Source organism: Octodon degus, unplaced genomic scaffold (assembly GCF_000260255.1).
Source record: "Octodon degus isolate 3935 unplaced genomic scaffold, OctDeg1.0 scaffold00056, whole genome shotgun sequence".
Taxonomy (NCBI): Eukaryota; Metazoa; Chordata; class Mammalia; order Rodentia; family Octodontidae; genus Octodon; species Octodon degus.
Window position 1 is genome coordinate 4,980,667 of NW_004524632.1, and position 20,761 is coordinate 5,001,427.

At 48.5% G+C, this 20,761-nt stretch overlaps 1 protein-coding gene across 2 annotated transcripts; it reads right to left on the reverse strand.

Annotated features, from left to right (window-relative positions):
* Positions 1–169: 169 nt before the first annotated feature.
* Nme1 (NME/NM23 nucleoside diphosphate kinase 1) lies at positions 170–6,968 on the reverse strand. 2 transcript variants are annotated; one of them, XM_023717984.1, is made up of 5 exons: positions 6,862–6,968; positions 5,423–5,552; positions 1,673–1,774; positions 846–958; positions 170–292 (listed from the first exon to the last, which is right to left on the reverse strand). In XM_023717984.1, exons 2-5 carry the CDS (start codon positions 5,546–5,548, stop codon positions 175–177), a joined length of 459 nt encoding a protein of 152 aa, XP_023573752.1. In that variant the 5' UTR covers positions 5,549–5,552; positions 6,862–6,968; the 3' UTR covers positions 170–174. The 2 variants fall into 2 exon arrangements, with proteins under 2 accessions (XP_023573752.1, XP_004633642.1); XM_004633585.2 differs by having other exon boundaries at positions 6,796–6,960.
* Between the last annotated feature and the right edge of the window lie 13,793 nt (positions 6,969–20,761).

Genomic DNA, 20,761 nt, shown 5'->3' on the forward strand with positions numbered 1-20,761 from the left:
GGAAAAGAGAGACAAGGCTTTGTGACCCACTCAGCTAAGCCTGTGGTGGGGTGGCAGCTGCAGGACATAACGCAGGAGGGACTGGCGGGCACAGCTCAAGTTGTCCTCCAGGCGACAGGGATGTTCTGCGCCACATGGCTCTGCTGCAGTCTGGTCCCGCTGCTGATCTCTTGGTCACTCGTAGATCCAGTCCTGGGCGCAGCTCTTGTAGTCCACGAGCTCCTCCCGCGTGAACCACAGCGCAATCTCCTTCTCGGCGCTCTCCACCGAGTCACTGCCATGGATGATGTTCCTGGAGGGGCGGAAGGGCCAGAGGCGCTGGGTGCCAGCACACCCCCCAGGGCTGGACAGTCGCTGCAGACTACACACTTGAACCGAGAGAAACGGAGAGGACTGCATCGGCCACATCAGCGGGGCAGAAGGGAAGCAGCACTGAAGCCCACTGCGGGGAAAGCTCTGCGCTCACCGTGCTCCTGGGGAAAGACCCCATCAGCACTCCCGCGACTGTCCCCGCAACCCGCCCAGGTCCTGTGCCCTCAACAGGTCCCTCAGAAGCCCCAGAGTTAGGAAGACACAGAGCTGGGTTCTTAATTTTTTTTGCACCTGATGCCAAGTGCTCCAGCCCCACACAAACCCTAAATTCTTTTTTTTTTTTTTCTTTTCTTGGTTGTTTGAGACAGGGTCTCACTATGCAGTTCAGGCTGGCCTCGAACTCACTGCGATCCTCCTGCTTCTGCCTAGAAAGTGCTGGGATTACAGGTGTGGGCCACCTCCACCCCCACTGCAAACCAAAATTCTTGTGGCAAGAAATGGGCTTCAGGAAAAGGAAGCAGCACCACGCCCACCTGCCCACTTGGATGCAGAAGTCCCCACGGATGGTGCCTGGCTTGGAGTCGGCGGGGTTGGTCTCACCCAGCATCACGCGGCCCGTCTTCACCACGTTCAGCCCCTCCCAGACCTGGTCAGGGAAAACACAGCAAGGAGAAAAGCCCTAGGCGGACACCCTGGCCTCTGTGCACTGGCACAGGAAGCCATGAAAGCCCGGCCGACCGGCCCAGCCCCGTGGGCCCTGCCTCCCAGCCCAGCCTCCACTTCAGCCAGCCCCTCAGATCTAACCTGGGAAGTCACACCTCAAGACCAACTGGTCTAAAGGGGCCCTGGTATCACACAGCCCGGCTCATCTCAGCAACACAAGGATTAGTTCACACCTGATGCACGGTCTGGGGCTATGGCTCCGTGGTGGAGCTCCTGCCTATCGTATGTGAAACCCTGGGTTCAAGACCCAGGACTCCAGGACTAAGGGAAAGAAACATTGAGCGAGGGACATATACGGCTCAGTGGTGAAGCATTTGCCTAGCATAGTGGGGGCCTGGGCTCCATCCCTAGCACCAGAAAACTTAAATTATTTTTCTGAGCCACGGTCTTGCTGCATAGTCCAGGCTGGCTTTGAACCCCCTAGGGAGCCCAGGCTGGCTTCAACCTGCGGTCCTCGTGCCTCGGCTTCCCGCAGTGCGGGGAGGAAGGGCTCCAATGCACCCTTCCTTGGGTGGCTCGGAGGGCTGCCCTATCCTGACCGCGGCCGTGCCAGCATCTCTCCTCTGTAGCAGTCTGGGCCGGACATCTGACAGGGACCCCAGCCCACCTGCCCACCAGCAGCCCCTGCAGCACTCACCATGGCGACCACGGGCCCTGAGTGCATGTACTGCACCAGGCCGGGAAAGAAGGGGCGCTCCTTCAGGTCACTATAGTGCTCCTTGAGCAGGTCCTCTGAGGCCTGTAAGGGGACAACAATGAGAGCCAGCCACCATGCTCCCCGACCCATGCCGGTAGCCATTTTTCTTGTGTTCTGTGACACAGGGTCTCACTCTATAGTCGAGGCTGACCCCAAACTCACGCTGTTCCTCCTACCTTAGCCTCCCAAGTGCTGCGGCCACAGGGGCACACCACCACGCCTGGCCACCTGGCTATTTCAAAGGCGACACCTCAGCCCCCTGGGACCCTCTAACCAGCAGATCCCTGCCCCACGGCCCAGGCGGCACTGGGAGGGCCTCAAAGCGCCTCTGCAGTTCTAAGCCAGCATCCCTCTCGTGCCCTTGGATGTGCAGAGGGAATACCACAAGGATTGGATCCAGCACTTGATGTCTGATAGACAAACCCCACTGCCTCCCTCACCTGGAAAGACACGGTTCTCAGACTACTTCTCTAAGTCTTCCATCTGATTCACTTTTGCAAGGTTTGGGGTCTATTCTGTTAGGTAGCGCAGGCTGGGATCACAGGAGTCACTTAGCAACAACCTTCCTTTTCTGAGGAGGAAGGGCCCAGGGAAGAGCGGGTGTTGGCCACACAGTGATCACAGGGCCGGGCAGTGTCACTGGCATGGGGGCCCAACGAATGCAGCACTTAGCCAAACACTGCACAGGTCCCCCCACCCCGGGACCCGTCACATTCATGCCAGGGACGGAGGTGACCGTGTGCCCCACAGCAATCTGTGAGCCGCCTGAAGCTCTTCACAGGAAGCCATGCGTCACACAACTGGGACATGGCGAGCCAGCACAGCGCACAGCACCCGCTCAGCAGCGGCCCCGCTCCCTGGGGTCTGCCTGGGTCTCCATGCTCCCAGCCCCACAATGCTGTGCCACGGAGCCTACTGCGCCCTTTGGGACACAAAGATCAGCTGCCTCGAGCACAGCCAGACAACCTGCCTTTCGGTTGCTGTTGGTCCCCACCTGCTGTACTGTCCTGGCTCTGTGCTAGGGACCCATCTCTCTCCCTGTCCCTGCCTTCCCACATGGAGTGCTGAGCACTCATCTCAGAACACATCCAACTGACCATCCCTTCTTGTTTTAACTTTCTTACTAGTACATGACTGCATTATGTAATAATCCCATGCACCTTGAGGAACTGGCAGAAAATACCTACCACGATGTCTTATCACTTATGTTCTTTCTCTGCAAATCTACCTCCCATTTCCTGTCATCTTTATATGTATTTATCTCTTTTTAGACAGTCTCACTATGAAGTTCAGGCTGGCCTTGAACTCACTAAGTAGCCCGGGCTGACATCAAACTTGTGGCACAGGTCCTGCCTCAGCCTCCCCAGTGCTGCTATCACCGCCATGCGCCACCACGCCTAGCTTATTTCAGTCTTTAAATGATTTGTTCGTTCAGTTTCTCCTATGACAGAAACCCAGAGGTACTCAGCCCTTGCGTCTGCTGGCTCGGCTCAGCACTGCTGTCTCAAGGTGCATCCTGACACTCCCTTACAGAAACAGTCTTTGAATTCTGTTAAAGGCCTCCATTGATCTGTACAGCCCACAAAACCGATCGCAGAAGTGCAGAACCTCAAGAGGCCCCTCACCTGCCATCCCTGTAGAGTCATCGGCGCCTCCAACCTTGCATTCCGGACCAAACCCATTTATTTCCTTGACAGGAAAGTCAGTGTAAAGGAAAAGACGTCCGCACTCTGGGGCAGAAGAGACCAAAATCCCAAGCATCCTTGTGCCTGTGTGTACTTTACCTACCTTTGCACACCACCCTTTCCCCACACTGACAAACACCAGAGGAGTAGCGAGTTCCTCTCAGGGCTGCTGTAAGGGCTGGAGGAGAAACCATGCGCCCAGCAGGCGGGAGAGGCCTGAGCAACAACGTGTTCCTCCCACTCCACTCTCCAGACCCAGTGAACACGCGAAGCCACTGTCTGTCCAACACCCGTCTGGTCCCTCATTCCCCAGCTCTGCCCTCAGCCCTAATCATGTTTTGTTTTATTTTTCTGAGATGGTCTCTTATGTACTGCAGACAGGTGCTAGTAGATATAAAAATGAGAAACTAAGAAACATAAGCACAAAATCAACTCCTTTTACTAACGTCTCACAAGAAGTAAACTGCAAATTATTTATTTATTTGGGGGTAGTTGAAAGAATCTCACTATTCAGGCTGGGCTGAAACTTCACTGTGTAGCCCAGGTTGCCCTTAAACTCAGAGCCATCTTCCGGCCTCAGCCTCCCAGTACTGGGATTATAAGTGTGTGCCACCATGCCCAGCGTTAAGTTGCAATTCAACTAAATTTAAAGTACAGCCCAGTAAATGTAATCATTTTGTACTGCAAACATGCACTAATTTTTTTTAAGGGGGATGTAGTGGCCCATGCCTGTAACTGCAGCACTTGGGAAGCTGAGGCAGGAAGATCACTACGAGTCCATTGGGCTACAAAGTGAGCTCAAGGCCAGCCTGAATTGCATAGCCAAACCCTGTCTCAACAAGACAAAAAAATTTTTTTGATTACTGGGAATTGAACTCAGGACACTGAACTTGCTAGGTAAGCACTTAGGCCACTGAGCTATATACCCAACCCTTAATTTGTTTTTTGAGACAGTCTCACCATGTGTTTTAGGCTGGCCTTAAACTCCCTATTTAGCCCAAGCTGGAGTCAAACTGGAGGCAATCCTCCTGCCTCAACCTCTTTGCTGGGATTATAGATGTGCACGCTCAAAACTGGCCAAAAACAATTTAATAAATACACTGTAGCACAAGGGGCTAAAGTTGATCCCTTTAATGGGGAAAAAAAAAAATCACTCCCTCCCCAATTTATTTGATTTGAAATGCAAATGATCATCGCTTAGGTTTTTTTCCCCCTGCCTTGGATTTGTTGTTTGAAGAGGGTTCCAGCCAAGCCATGCTTTGCATTTACTGAAATGTTGTTGTGCAGGTATCTTACAGGTGTGCCGGGAGAGCCGCCCTAAAAGCAAAACCACAGTTCTCGTTCTCTCTCGTTCTCTCATTCTCTCTCTCTCTTTCTCTCTCTCTCTTTGACAGACACACACACACACACACACACACACACAGTCCCAAGGAGGCCTGACACGTGCTGGACACTAAGCTGTAGCAACTGATAAGGCAAAGATTTTCCTGCTGAAAAACTTCACTTAAGAGGCAGGCAGGGGGCTGGGGAGATGGCTCAGTGGTCTAAAGCACCTACTTAGAACAAGCATAGCAAAGCACAGGGACCACGGTTCAATCCCCCAGCACCACATGCCAGCCAGCCCCGCCCCCTGCTGGGCTGAGCTGGCCTCACACACACACACACACTAAATAAACAAATAAAAAAATTTAAAAAAAAAAAGAGGCAGGCAGGGTTCTGAGACCATCTGTTTAGGAAGCTGCGGTCAGGAGCTCCCATGCTGCCAGAACAGAGGCAGAGGCTGCAGCCCTACAGTTAACAGGTGGAGTTCTATGTGTCTGAGAGCCCCGAATAGCCTGTTTCAGAATTAAGCTAAGAAGCTAGGTGACAAGGCGGTTTTAGGTTTCTAGACATTTGTTCTACCATGGAAGAACCTAAAAAGGAGAAGAAGAACACATGGAAATTAATCTACAGTGATTCCCTGTACTGGGAAGGAACCTCAGCGCCAAGAACCAAGCCCACTAACCTGCATAAGTTTCAAAGCAACAAGGCGGAACCCCTTCTGCTCAAAGCGCTTGATGATGTCTCCTACAAGGCCCCGCTGGACGCCATCAGGCTTGATGGCAATGAAGGTCCGCTCGCTGTTGGCCATGGTCCTGCGGACGAAAGAGGAGGATGAAACAGCGCTGGATTCCTGCCAGCACCGAGATCCTTCCCAAGCGGATTATCCATAAAGCCGGTGCCGTGCCAACTCCAAATCTCTTTCCTAAAACCCAACTCCTCCCAATCATCTCCTATAGAAAGTATTAGCCCGAGGTGGGGAAGGGTGCAAACGCACTAATTCCCACGCCACTTGATGGAATGAACTTCTATTAAGCATCTACTGCATGCCCCTTACCATCACAAAAGGAGATGGAGAAAGAAACATCTTTCTCGGGAATTAACTCAACCAGGCTGGCGAATACTGACTGCACCGATGTGGAAGTCAGATCTGGTGCGAACTGGTATGAAACACGGCTTGATTTACTGTCCCAGCCATGACGGCAGAACTGGAAGGTGTTTTAGAGACTGTCATGGGGATCCCTTTCATTCTACACACAGGACCTGGGACCAGGAGACCAAAATCCCGATTTCCCAACCGTCTGCTAGTTAGGCTACCCCTTAAGGTGTAATGAGTATTGTGAAAAGCCAATGAACAGCGGATGGTGAGAGAACTGCAGCCATTAATAGTAAGAGCGGCTCGCACGGGATAAAAGCCGCCGGGTGGCACCCACTGGGCCTTCCCTTTGCAGAGGATCTGCTCACAGCGGTCTTGCAGGGCAGAAGGGGCGGCCTCACCTCGAAAGGCAGTCCCTCGGGGGACACCGCTGCACCGCAGGCCCTTCCTTCCTGGACTTGGCTTCACCTCCCAAGACCGCACTGAATTAACAGCACGCTGCAATTGTCTCCCCGCCGGCCGTGCCCGCACCCCGGCCTGCTCGACCCTGGACGTGTCGGGGGCACCTGGCCACCGGGCCCGGCCTGCAGCAGCGGGAGGCTACGCGACTGACACTCTTCCAAGAAGAAGAGACAAAGCGCACGGGAAGCTCGGGAGAACCCCGGGCAAGCCCGGACTCCCCGCCTAAGGCGGGGCTGCGGTGCCCGGCACGGTCCCTATCGGCGCCCCCCACGCCGGCCCCTCACCCCTCATTCATTCTCCAGGCGGCCCCGGAGCGTCGGCGCTCGGCCCAGCGGCGCCCCAGAAGGAGCACGAGGCGCGGCCCCCGGCGGCCGCGGACGGACGGCGACGGACAAAGGCGAGCACGCGGCGCGCGCGACAGCTGGGGTCCACAGCCGCCCCCGCCCTGCCCACCTCCACCACCCCCCGGCCACCTCTCAGGGCGGAACGCCCCTCCTCACCTCCGCGTCCTGCTCGCCGAGCCCCGCTCCTTTTCTTTCCTTCTCCGGACCCCGAACCCCTCTTACCACTCCAGCTGCCCGGGCTTTAAACTCCGGCTGCAGCCGCCGGCACCGGAAACGTGGCGCTCCCCACGTGGTTACCAGGGCCTGCACGCTCGGAACGCGTCTGCGTGGCAGCGCTGCAGCCGAGCCCTTTTTACAGAACACCGCTCGTCCACGCGTCCTCTTGCCCGTGGGACCGGGTTCTGGAAGCAACCTTCCGGTGTGGAACTTCCGGCGCTAGTATTTACGCGCTTGCGTCTGGCCGCCATTTTTTTTCCCAACCCTGAAAGGGCCTGACTCACTTCCTTCGTTTTGCGAACGCGCTTCCCGGGAGAGGGCGCTCGCAGGTTGCGTAAAGTTGGAACAAGCGCCTGACCTACAAAATAAGACTTGTGAGTCTCGACTTGCGTTTATTGGTTCCGTACTGTGTTCCTCAGTGTAGAGGGTGCGGGCGAGCAGGGGGTGAATGCGCGAATGAACGCGGAATTGGCGCTGTCGCCTAAGCGCTGGGAAGGGAGGTGGGAAGGGAGGTCTCTGACGAAGTGATAATGGAACGGACCTGCGGGAAATGAGGGGAAAGCGGGGTTTCTGAGAGCTGATTTCTGCAGTGGACACGGAGAAAATGCAGTCCAGGCCAGGCGTGGTGGTGCACACCTGTAATCCCAGCGCGGGGGAGGCTGAGGCAGGAGGATCTCAGATTCTAGTTTATGGCCAGCCTGGGCTACCTAGGGAGACACTGCCCCTTGTAAAAAAGAGCCAGCGAATATATAGATGACAAACACACATAAATATGTTCAACATGAACCACAATGAGATGCCACAACACCCTGTCAGAATGCTAAATTATAAATTCGTAGTGGCGCCTGTAGTCCTAGCATTCAGGAGGCTGAGGCAAGAGAATCACCTAGAGTTTGAGGCCTGGACTACATAGACCCTGGCTTAAAAAAAAAAAAAAAAAAATTGTACTAATTGGTTCCACGTTACTGTGGGACTCTAAAATTGCACAGCCCCTCAGAAACAGTTTGACAGTTTCTTACAAAACTAAACATGTGTTTACCATATGAGCCAACAGTAGTAACCTTGGACATTTACCTCAAAGAAATGAAAACTTCTGTTCACAAAGATGTATGTGTAAATGTTGATGACGGCAGTTACATGATAGCCAAAGCCTAGAAATGACACAAATGTCTCATATCAAATGAACACTGATGTAAACCAGCCCTGCCATACATTACTCAACAGTAAAAGAATGGAAGTTCAAGGCCAGCCTGGGCAACACAGGGTAGACCTTGTCTAAAACAAAAACAACAGTTTTACAAGGATAGATATATAGATACATATATAGATATCTAGCTGTTTATATAATGTGTGTGTGTGTGTGTGTGTGTTGCTGAGGATCAACTCCAGGGCTTCACTCATAGTAAACATGTACTCTACCACTGAGCTCCCCCTCCTCCAGCCCCTAGGCTAACTTTTTTTTTCCTTTTTTCTTTTTTACATTGTCTCACTATATAGTGCAGGCTGGCCTTGAGCTCCTATGTAGCCGAAGCTGGCCTCAGGATCCTACCTCAGCCTCTGAGTGCTGGGATTACAAGTGTATGTTACCATGCCCAACTAGCTAACTTTTTTTTTTTTTTTTTTGGTGGCCTGAGATTGCCTTCCCTGAGATTGCCTTTAGCACAGGTCTGGTTCACCTTGAGTGTCTGGGTTTTGAACCACAGCACCCTGAGGCTGACTGCTTTGTTTAAGCAGGCACTTAGCTAATGGGCAGGGCCTCTAGCTAACATTCTTGAAGTGACAAAACCCTAGAGCCAGAGATCAGATTAGTGGTTTCCAGGAGTTACCTATGTACCTCCATAAATTGGTGACACAGAGAGTCTCCTGGTAATGGTTCTGCACCTTGATTGGATCATCAATTACATGAAGGTATATATAGATAAAAGTTGTGACACACCTATAATGCCAGCTACTCCAAAGGCTGAGGCAGGAAGACCTAAAGTCTCAAACCAGCCAGGCATGGTGGTGCAAGTCTATAATTACAGTACAATACAACAGCATTAATTACTCAGGAAGCTGAGGCAAGAGGATCACTGTAAATTCAGGGCCAGGCTAGTCTACACAGGGAGTTCAAAGCCAACCTAAATTAGTGAGACTCTGTCTCAAAAAAAAAAAAAAATAATAATAATAATAATAAAGCTCCTAGCTAGGCATTTAGTGAAACCCTGTCTCAAAATATATATATTTTAAGTGATACAGGTAGCCAGGCATGATGCATGCCTGTAGTTCCAGGACACAGGAGGCTGAGGCAGAAGGATTGCTGTGAGTTCAAGGCCAGCCTGAATTGCAGAGTGAAACCCTGTCTCAAAAAGATCAAAAACAAAAAAAGTGATATAGGGAGGATAACGGACCATCCAATAATCCAAATAATATAAAGGAAATATAAATTTTGAACATGCTGGCTGAATTTATGTTCTCTAAAATCAAAGAATTAATTCTAGGGATGACAGAGGCAAATAGGAAATACTGTGGGAAAGAAAGCTTCTGTTTAAGAGAGACAGAAGGAGCCCCGAGTGGGTTGCTGAGGAGCCCACATCTCAAGGGAGTTTTATGGGGCAAAGCCACGAGTGAGATGGGTCTAAGATATGAAAAACTATAGTTAACTAATAAGAGTACATGTGTGGTCGCTTAGGTAACATTGATTCACTGGAATATCCCAAGGTGGGCGTGAGGTGGGGCAGAACTGTGGTGAACCAGTGAGATTACAAGTATCACACTTAGGCAATACTGATCAAATGGGGAAGCAAGTCATGGAAAAGGGGTACATGAAACAAGCAGGGACTTTTTCAGAAGGGGAGGTTTCCATTCCTCTCCCACTGTGATTGCTGCCTCTAGAATATCAATCACTGCTACCAGTAAGCTTGACACACAGTGCTAAGCAGGCAATAATTAATAAATTGGCACAAAAATGAGAATCTGTCACAGGGCGACGTGACTTGTGGCAAGACCCCCGTGGCTGCTGGTTTAAGGACAGGTTAATCTTTAAGCCAGTGGCCAGAGCTAAGACCAGCACACAGTCTATGAAGTTTTGGCCCCTGAAAGCAAGATAAAATGGCAGCTGAGGACTTGGCTTGTGCAAATTTCATCTAGCTCAGTTGTTGAAATTTGCAGACAATCAGGTTACTAGTTAACCCTGATCTGTTGCCATGTGCTTTTCCAAAAGTGCACAGTGCACACTGTTCCTCAAACTCTGAACCTTAGCCACATCCGCAGTTCACCCCCACCACTTCCTGTAGCCCACCAGCTACATACCTCCAATCAAGCTGCGTACCTAAGAAAGGCCAAGGACCCTGTGCCTTATGTTCCAGCCTGTCATTTGCCCATCCTGATGCCCAAGTAACTAAAATGTATATTTTATTTTTTTATTTTATTTTTTTCATTTTTATGTGTTTGGTACAGGGTGTCACTACACAGCTCCAACTCATAGTGATCCTCCTGTTCTCAGCCTCCCCAGCACTGGGATTACAGGTGTGCACTACCGTGCCAGGACTTGGGGATCAAACTCTGGTCCCTGGGCTTACCAAAGCATGGGGGGTGGGTAATCTGCTGAGCTATCTCGTTGGCCCTAATCTGTGTTTTATTTGTCATCATACTTCTGAGCAGGGATCCCCAGTCCTAGGCCAAGGCCTCAATAAACCACTGCTGTTCATCCTTAGGAAAACTGTGTAGATATAGTCAGTGTTTCTTTTGTCTTAAGGTCTGGCCTTTAACAAGTGTTCCTCCACCCACAGTTGTATTTGTACTGACTCATTTTGAGGGCCTAGCCCTTGTCTGACTGACTATAATACTTCAAACCAACTTAGTTGTCTATAATAAAAGCACTGAGAGCATAATTGTATAATGCTTGCCTAAAATAGCCATGGGTTCAATCCCTAGTACCCACCAAAACCCTACATGAAACTATAAATATACAATATGAGTCAGTGCATGTAAAACTGTGACATCAGACCACATACCTGGCCAGAGGAGGCATCTTCAAACATTTTTTTAGTACTTCAGATCCACTGTACCAGCACTGCTCAAAACTCAATGAAAACCACCTGGACATTTGTTAAAGGCCGATTGTGATGAAGTCTGTTGGGAAGCCTAAAAATCTAACAGGTCTAGTGCTGTTGGTTGGCAGATTCTAGAAGGCCATTTCAGATTAATTCAGGGAGCGTCCTGCCCAGGCAGAAGCTAGTGAGGGAGACGGCACTAGGAGACAGAGGGCCCCCTCCTCCTGAAAGCCATTCTAATTATGGGATCCTAGCCTCACCTTCCTTTCCCACCCCTATAGTCTCTACCAGGCTTCCAGAGGCAAAGGTTTATGCGAAGCAGATCAGAAAACTATAGAAGGTTTCCTGTCACACTTTAAGGTACTAGTGTTTCTCCATAAGACCAAAGATTGAAAATATTTTCAGAGGAGGGAACAGAAAAGAAACAGTCTCTCTGTAATTTAGTGTCTACACGCTGTTATATAGCAACATGAGGAAGAGCAAAAGCAGGGAAATGGGTCCGTGACACCTAGCAAGGAGCTGAAGCAAGAATTGAAGCCCACAGGGAGAGCAAAGAGAAAGACCTGAAAGCAGAGGGAGGTGGCAGGTGGCACTTTCTCCCTGAGTTCTGAACTCACTACATGGGAGTGGTCATCTGCAGATGCTTGGTGACCACTGTGGACCTCAGAGGCCTGCATGAAGAAGCACATCAGTGGGATGGATCAGTGGACACAGCAGCCTACAGTGGCTGGTGAGTTGTTCAGGTGCAGATGTCCCCAAAAAGAGGGGAATTGGCTGGTAGCCATCCTCAAAGCAGGGCCAATAGAGCTCAGAACTCAGAGCAGCTGCAGGCTGGCTCCATCTAGCAGCAACCAGTGTCAAGAGTGAGGCAAAACCATGTTCAAGTTGGCAGGAGGTCAAGGAGCTGAGTTCAAGCCAGTAGGAAGCCAAGTTAAGCTGGCAGGAGGCACAGAGAGTGTTGTAGGCTGAACAAATTGGTTTCCAGTCCCATAGCCAGAAACCAGCCTGAACTTCAGTGGAACTGAAGGTGCAGGCTTGCCTGGACTGTCCTTACCCTGCTATAGAGCTACGACTGGCTTGCAGGGATTGATCAACACAGATCTGGGCTTTGTCTGCTCACTTTGTCTACCAGTGACAGCAGAGACACACCCTCAAGTGGACCTTTTTTCTTTCTTTTGTTCTTTCTTGATTATTCTTGGTTTTTTGTTTTTGGTTTTGGTTTTTTTTTGGCAGAACCGGGGATTGAACTCAGGCCCTTGTGCTTGCCAGGGAAGCGCTTATTCCACTGAGCCATCTCCCCGGCCCCTTATTCTTGTTTTTATATTAGTATGAACATCGTTTCTAATTTTTGTTGTTCTGTTCTTGTTTTTATTTCTTCCTTCTCTCCTTCCCTCCTGTCCTGTTTACCATGTTCCCAAACTTGGCACAATCGTCCATTATCCTCCAGCCTTGCTGCTTCCTGTTCTTGTGTTTCTTGACTTTTCCCCCAACCCCTTTTATATTCTCTTCCCTGAGAGTAAAATAGCCATATGAGGGCAAATTTACAGAATACAATTTTTTATGGTCTTTTTGAGGCAGCGTCTTATTATGCAGTTCAGACTGGCTTTGAACTCACTTTGTAGCTCAGGCTGGTCTCAAATGTGAAGCAATCTACCTGCCTCAGCATCCCCAATGATAGGATTAGGCATGCACCACCATGCCCAGCTTGAATACAGCTTTCTAGTTTGTTTTCGACTTTGTTATATAATCATAAGTATAGTCCTATGGTTAAAGGTGACAAATTAATAGCTACCATAGTTTATCATGTTCTAAGCTGTGTTTGATGCTATTTTTACTGTTAATTTACTTCTTCAGCCAAGGTGACTTAATTGTTCTAATCAGTTGTTCTTCCTGGTACACCAAGACTGAGATTGCCTAAGGGTCATAAACAGTAGTAAAGGCCAGTGCCAAAGAACCTGGGCTAGGCCAAATAGGCAGCAACTTCTCATCCTTAATGAATTAAAGAGGTAGGATCTTGCAACAGATTCAAAACTCAAAGGCAGCAACACCTGGAAGACGTCTCCGGTAAGTCATTTGCTAAAGATTCTAAATACTAGCAATAAAGTTATCCAGAATAAGCAATTTATAATCATTAGCCTAGAATTTAAATTAAAAAAGAAAATGAGAAGAAACTTAAGGAAGATATAACCCCAGACTTCCAGCTCACCAAAGACAAACCCAAGGGGCAATGAGGTGGAACAATCAAAAGCCTCCCACCTGGGCTCTCTGGGGTGGTAATGGCAGAAGTAGCAAAGCAGCTGAGTGAGCCTCCAGAAGTAATCAAATCAGAAATAATCTCTCAAAAACTATAGAGATGGTGAGATACAGCCACCCGCCATAGGGATACAGCCCAGTGGTACAGGGCCTGATTGGCAAGCATGAGGTCATGAGTTTGATTCCCAGTACAGATAGAAGAGACTAGAGGAGAACAGGAAAATGATGGAAACCATGAATGTCCCACATAGGAAACAAATGGAATTCATGAAACAGATTTAAGCAGATACCCAGGAGATTAAAAATTCCACTGAAAGCCAGGTATGATGGTATGCACCTGTTCAGGCTGACCTTGAGCTCACTCTGTGGTACAGATGGGTCTTGAGCATGCAGTGATCCTCCTTTCTCAGCCTCCTAAATGTTGGAATTACCACATGCGCCACCACCACCAGCACTGGCCCACATCTTGCTCTTGGGTTGGGAGTATGGCAATAGTGAAAATGGCCATACTTCCAGAACTGTTATACAGATTCAATGTAATTCTGATCAGAATCCCCAAAGCATGGGGCTGGTGAGATGGCTCAGTGGTCTAAAGCACCTACTTAGAACAAGCTTAGCAAAGCATCAGGGACCGCGGTTCAATCCCCCAGCACCACATGCCAGCCAGCCAGCCCCCTGGTGGGCTGAGCTGGCCACACACACACACACACACACACACACACACACAAAATAAAAATAAATAAAAATCCCCAAAGCATATGTTACAGATTTAAAGCAAGCAATCCTAAAATTCCTTTGGAACCAGAAGAGACCTGGAAGAGCAAAGGTGTTTATGAATAACAAAGGCAAGGCAAGGGACATCACAATTCCTGACTTGAAATTGTACTATAAAGCTACTATGATAAAAGCAGCATGGTGCTAACAACAACAAAAAAGCAGACCCAGAGATCAGTGGAACAGATGAGAAGATGCAGGAACAGCTTCAGATATACTCAGCCACTTTATTTTTGACAGAGATGCCAAATATATTTGCTTGAAGAAAGAAAGCCTCTTTAATCAGTGGTGCTGCAAAAACTGGCTCTGCATTTGCCAAGGATTAAAATTTAAACCAATATCTTTCACCGTGCACTAAACTAAATTCAAAATCGATCAGAGATGTAAATATTAGAATAGAAACATTAAATCTGCTGAAAGATAGAATTGGAAAACTTTTGAAGACATTGGTATAGGCAAAGACTCTATTAATAACCCCCCCAATGGCACGGGAACTACCACAAAGAATCAACAACTGGGCTTTCATCTTATTAAAAAGCTTTTGCACTGCTAGAGAAACCACCAATAGAGTGAAGAGACAACCCACAATGTGGGAAAAAATGTTATCCAGCTGTTCCTCAGACAAAGTACTATTGAACTCAAAAAAAAAAAAAAAATCTCCAAAATTTAATGATCCAATCTAAAAATGGGCATCTGAGATGAATGCACATTTATCAGATAAAGAAACACAAACAGGGCTGGTGGGATGGCTCAGTGGTCTGGGGCACCTACTTGGAACAAAACAGAGGGACCGCGGTTCGGTCCCCCAGCGCCACATGCCGGCCAGCCCCGCCCCCTGGTGGGCTGGGCTGGCCACACACACACACACACACACACACACACACACACACACAAAAAAAAAAAAAAAAAACACAAACAGCAAATATATGAAAAAACGTTCAACATCACTGGTCATTTGAGAGATGCAAATTAAAACAACACTGAGATTCTGTCTCAGCCCAGAAAGAGTGGCTAGTATCAGGAAATCAGCCTATAACAAGTGCTGGAGAGCTGTGGGGAAAAAGGAACCCTTCTCCACTGCTGGTAGGAGTATAGACTGGTGCAACCTCTGTGGACATCAGTCTGGAGATTCTTCAAAAAACTAGAGTTCCCATTTGGCCCAGCTGTTCCCCTGCTGATTATTTTTCCAGAAAAATTAAAAACATCATACCACAAAGATTATATGTGCACCCATGTTTAAAGTAGCATGATTTTTTTTTTTCAGCACCAGGGATCAAACTCAGGACCTTGTACTTGCTAGGTGGGCCTTTATGCTAATGAGCTATATCCTTGTCCATATAGAAGTATAATTTGTCATAGATAAATCTTGGAAACAATCCAAATACCCACAGCTGAAAAATGAATAAAAAGAAGTGGTCATTTTATATAATGGAGTACTATGTGCTGGGCGTGGTGGCTCATGCCTGTGATCCCAGCACTTGGGAGGACAAGGCAGGAGGATTATTGTGAGTTTGAGGCCAGCCTGGGCTGCAAAGTGAGTTCAAGGCAAGCCTGAACTGCATAGAAAAACCCTCTATCAAAAAGACCACAGCTAACAAATAAAATAAAATAAAAATAAAAGACTACAGCTGGGGAGATGGCTCAGTAGAATAAGTACTTGCCTGGCAAGCGCAAAGGCCTGAGTTCAATCCCCAGTTCAGCCAAAAAAAAAGACCACATATGGGCTAGTGAGATAGCTCAGTGGTGTAAAGCACCCGATTGGGCAAGCTTAGGTAGGCTCAGGGACCACGGATCAATCCTGGGCACCGCATGTTGTGCCAGCCCTCCCCCAGAGCAAGCTAAGCCAACCACACACACACAAAAAAAAAGCCCAAATAAAACAAAGGAGTATTACTCAGCCATAAAGAAAGATAAACTGGAGAGTTTTATAGGTAAATGGATGCAACTTGAGACCACACTCATAAGTGAAATAAGCCAGACACGTGTGCAAACATAGCATTATCTCCCTAATGTGAAATGCTGATGTGCAATTGATAGTGTAAAATCAGAAGAAACTATTCAAAAGGAATGATAGTTAAGATAATTATGCTACTAATATATTCTGAGTAATAAGCTAATCTGTTGGTTTTGTTTTGCTTTTTTTGGTTTTGGTGGGACTGGAGATTAGTAACTAATTTAAAGATAATGAGGGCTGGCGAGATAGCTCAACTGACTAATTGATTCAATCTCTAGCACCGTATGCTGCACCAGCCCCACCCCCAGGTACACTGAGCCAGCCACCAAGTCTGGGAGTGATGGCACACACCTGCAATCCCAGCTCTGGGGAGACTGAAAACAGGAGGATCACTGTCCAAGCTGCATAGTGAGACCCTGAACCAAACACATAAATTTTAAAAAATAATAAAGATAACACACAATGTATTAACCATTGTTATTCCATTATCTTGTTTTGAAATTTTGTTTTTTTTATTTTTCTCTTTAAAATAAAAATTTTTAAAAGTTGGGTGTGATAGCACACTCCTGTAATCCCACCACTCATGAGGCTGAGGCAGAAGGATCCTTGGGAGTTTGAGATCAGCTTGGGCTACAAACTGAGCTCAAGCCCAGCCTGTCTGTGTTGTCTTTGACATTTTTTTTTTTGTTTGTTTGGCAGAACCAGGGATTGAACTCTGGCCCTTGCGCTTGCCAGGGAAGCACTTATTCCACTGAGCCATCTCCCCAGCCCCCTTCAAGCCCAGCCTGAACTGCATAGTGAGACCCTGTCTCCAAAAAAAAAGGACAAAAAATAAAATAAAATGGACCATTTTGGTTTAAAAAAATCTCAAAGGAATTTTCATGGGCACATGGACCAGAAGCCCAACAAGGAGTTACAGTCTCTAGTTGAAGCCAACCAGTCTGGGCCTCACTACCTCCAATGGCAGACTGGCCTGCACCTTCTGCATACAGATGTTAATCAAATATGTATGCCCCCATAACAGCAGAGATATTTTGGGACCTACACCAGAGACACTAACCATTTCAAAAGGAGAGTAAGGGCTATAGCTCCATAGCAGAAGCAGGACTTGCCTGGCAGCACAAAGTCCTGAGTTCCAGCCCAGATACTGCCAAAAAGAACATAACCAAAGGAGAAGCAAGCAGCACTCCTCAGGCTGCCTAGATCAAACAGGAAAAACTCCCAACCTGTTAGGTGTCAGATGTGCTGAGTCACCATCCCCCAAATCCCCAAGAATGAATTCAGAGGGACAAAAAGGTTAAGAGTAGGAAAGCTCCCAGGAGACAGCAGAGGGTAAAGTGTGTGGCCATCAAGGCCCTCTGTCAGGAATGATTTGTACAGCAAAGTCACCTTGTGGACACCTGTGGGTCACCCAAAAATCAACCTATCAGAGATGGTACAGTCTCTTAGCTAGTAGCAAGGGTAAAAGGACAGGTGAAAGGAATTCTGGGAAAGGTAGGAGAGGATGATTTAGGTGCCCTGGCCACCCACCACACCAGTCTGTGCCTGGAACCAGGCAGACCTAATTACATCCTGATCTCAATTGCTGTTTATCTTGCAGGCCTGGCTCTTTCCAGCTCTGTCCCAGACTCAGAGTGTAGGAAGGATTTACATGCAGAAGAGGGGGATGACAAATACAGCCCTGAAGGGGCAGTAAAGTAGGCAAGAGCAAGGGTGTATGCACAGGGAAAGGGAGGCGAGGTCTAGGGACCCAAGCGGTGGCTACTGATAGAGGCCCTAGAGACAGCAGGACAGGCCAATGAAGAGTCTTAAGTGTTGGTCTAGGAAGTGAAGAGTTTAAGTAAAAGTTAATGATGAGCCACTGAAGCTTTGAGGCTTGGACAGTAGCATTAGAAACACTTTTTTTTTTTTTTTTTTTTTGGCAGAACTGAGGATTGAACTCAGGCCCTTGCACTTGCCAGGCAAGCGCTTATTGTACTGAGCCATCTCCCTGGCCCCTAGAAACTCTTTAATATTCAAAAACTAAAATACCAACAAGCTGGGCATAGTGGTGCACACCTGTAACACTTGTAATCTTAATGCTCTAGAGGCTGAGACAGGAGGAGCAGCATGAGTTCAACGCCAGCCAACATGAACTACAGAGTGAGAGCCTGTCTCAAAAAACTAAAAACCCCTGCTGCATTGTTTGTTTGTTTGTTTGTTTTCACTCAAGTTACAGAGAAACAGACAAGAACACATGAGCCACAAGCAATACAGCCCAGAGTAGTGCACTTTCCTGTTTGCTCAAGTACCTGTGCTCCCTCCCAGCACTGGGATGTGGGAGCCAGCAGGCAGATTAGACAGGAAGGGGAGAGGTGGGGCGTAGAGTGGCCAATAGGGTGCTGCTGGCATCCTTGGCAACCACAGTTGCAGGACTTCAGGTCTGGCGGTGGAAGTGGTCCAGGATAAGTTTATGACAGAATTCCCTGGATAAGGACTGAGGTGTAGCTCAGTAGTAGAGCATTGCCTGGCTAGTACAAAGCCCTGACTCAATCCCAGTACCACATTCAATCAATCAATCAAAGCCAGGCTTGGTGGCACCCCCCTATAATCCCAGCACTCAGGAGGCTGAGGCAGGAGGATTGCCTTGGACTTGAGGCCAGCCTAGGCTATATAGTGAGACCTGTCTCAAAAAAAACTTTTTTGATCTTCCTCTGGGCTGGCTGGAGGCTCCACCTGCGCTGCGGCGAGCGGCGCCCCGGCCCTGGCCCAGTGTCCAACTCAGCTGCTGCGCCTCCATGTGGTGGTGTGTGTGTGCTTCCCGGGATCTTGACAGTGAAGAGCCCAAAGGATTCCCTAGTTAAGTTGCTTTTACAGAATTAACAGGTCTCCAAGAAATAAAAAGAAAAGGTCATTATTGCTGTGGTTTGAGCTAAAAAAAAACAAAAAAAAAAACCTTTTTTAAAAAAATCAATCAAGGGACTTCCTCAGAGAAACTGACAAGATCTGGGAAGTGACCTGCCATGAATATCCAGGGCCAAAGAGGCACCATAGCCCAGGCATGGTAGGTGTTTGAAACACAGGGCCAGAGTCTTCGAAGGCCACATCCTGTGTGACCTTGACCTTGTTATTCAGTAACTCTAAGCAACAGAAGGCTCCTAAGGGGGGTAAAATAAACTATACAAAGTCATGTAGTAAAGATGTAATGCAGCGTCTGGGGCAAACTGAGCATGTCTGGCCACATTCAGACAGCTAGAAGTGAGCTGGGGTTTTGAACCCAAGAGCATAGGCCCTTAGGGATCTATATACTACTTCTTGGTGTGTGAGAGTGTACTCCTCAGTCTCCCTTCTGGTGAGGGAATCAATGTGGGGTGCTCATACATTATAACGGAACTGGATGTGGTGGTGCACACCTGGGATCCCAGCGCCCAGGAAGCCGTGACAGGAGGAGCACCACAAGTAGACTGGGAGACACAAGAAGATCCTGTCTCAAACTAAAATAAAAATTTTTAAATGGGACAATGAAGAAATGATGTAATCAACTGGGGGGTTGTTTTATAGTATCCATGGTCTTCACACAGCTATACCCCCAGAACTTCTATTTTTCTCTCTTGAGACAGGATCTCACTAAATCCTCCAGGCTAGACTTGAACTTGTGATCTTCTCGCCTCAGCCTGCCAGGGTGCTGGGAGTGTAGGCTCAGATAATCGTTTTTAAATGTAAGGCCAAGACGGCTCTGACAGTGTGCAAAGAAGGGAACTGATTCCGAATGTGCCGGTCTTGTTCTGAGTGACTGAAGGGTACAGAGCAGCCACTGCAGGATTGTGCTTGGGTGCGAGAGGGTAGGGGCAAGGCGCCAACATTCCTCACACTCAGGCAGAATGGCCTCTGGGACTTCACCACCTCTTATCCATGACACTGGGCCTCGCTGCCTTTGACCTCAGGGCCAAAGTGCACCTGAGTGACCCAGTCATTGCACTCCATGGAGACTCGCACAGCTCCAGGATCCTTGGACTTCAGGGCCCTACTGCCTGCAGGAGGGAGGGAGACTGAAAGCTTGCGGGGAAAGCTACCACTTGGGAGGCTGAGGCAGGAGGATCACCGTAGTGTGAAGCCAGCCTGGGCTACACAGTAAGACTCTGCCTCAAAAAGAGGAGGCGGGGAGGGAAAGAGAAAACACTAGTGAGCAGACAGGCAGGCAGGCAAGCCCTGGGGCAGCCTGGTTTTTGCTGACTGGGGCAGGGACTCTCACGGACCGTCCAGCACAGTCTTATGTAGCCCATGTAAGGTGGGCAGTACTTAATCTTATTCTACGTACAGAGGAACCAAGGCCTGGCCACAAAACTAAGCGGCAGAATGGCTCTGAATCTACCTGCCTCCTGTGCTACCCCTAGTCTTTTTTTGTTCATTTGTTTTTGCTTTTGAGACACAGACTGGCCCATAATTTGTGGTTCTGCCTCAGCCTCCTGAGTAGCTGGGATTGCAGGTATGCACCACCACGCCAGACTTCAGCGCTTTGCCGCCACACTGTGCCACCAGCAGTGAGGTCATCAGAAATCAGACTTTCCTGGCGGGATGAGACCTTCATAGTCACTACTCAGACCCAAATTACATCTATTGTCTTTTCTTTTCCCACTCAGCCACGCTGCTTTCCTGCGACTCCCTGTTTTCTGCTCTTATTTATGAATGATACTTATGAAAGGGAAAAACTATACCGGAAAAAATGTTCCTTTTAAAATTTTCTTCTTAGAGTTAGGATTGCTATACAGCTACTTTCTCTTAGCTTATTGAGAATAAAAGTTTGTACTTTAGACATCATGTCTGCATCTTGTCCTCTGAATAACTACTAAAGACAACAATATGCAGTGTATAATTGGGGCTGGGGAGATGGCTCAGTAGAATAAGTGCTTGC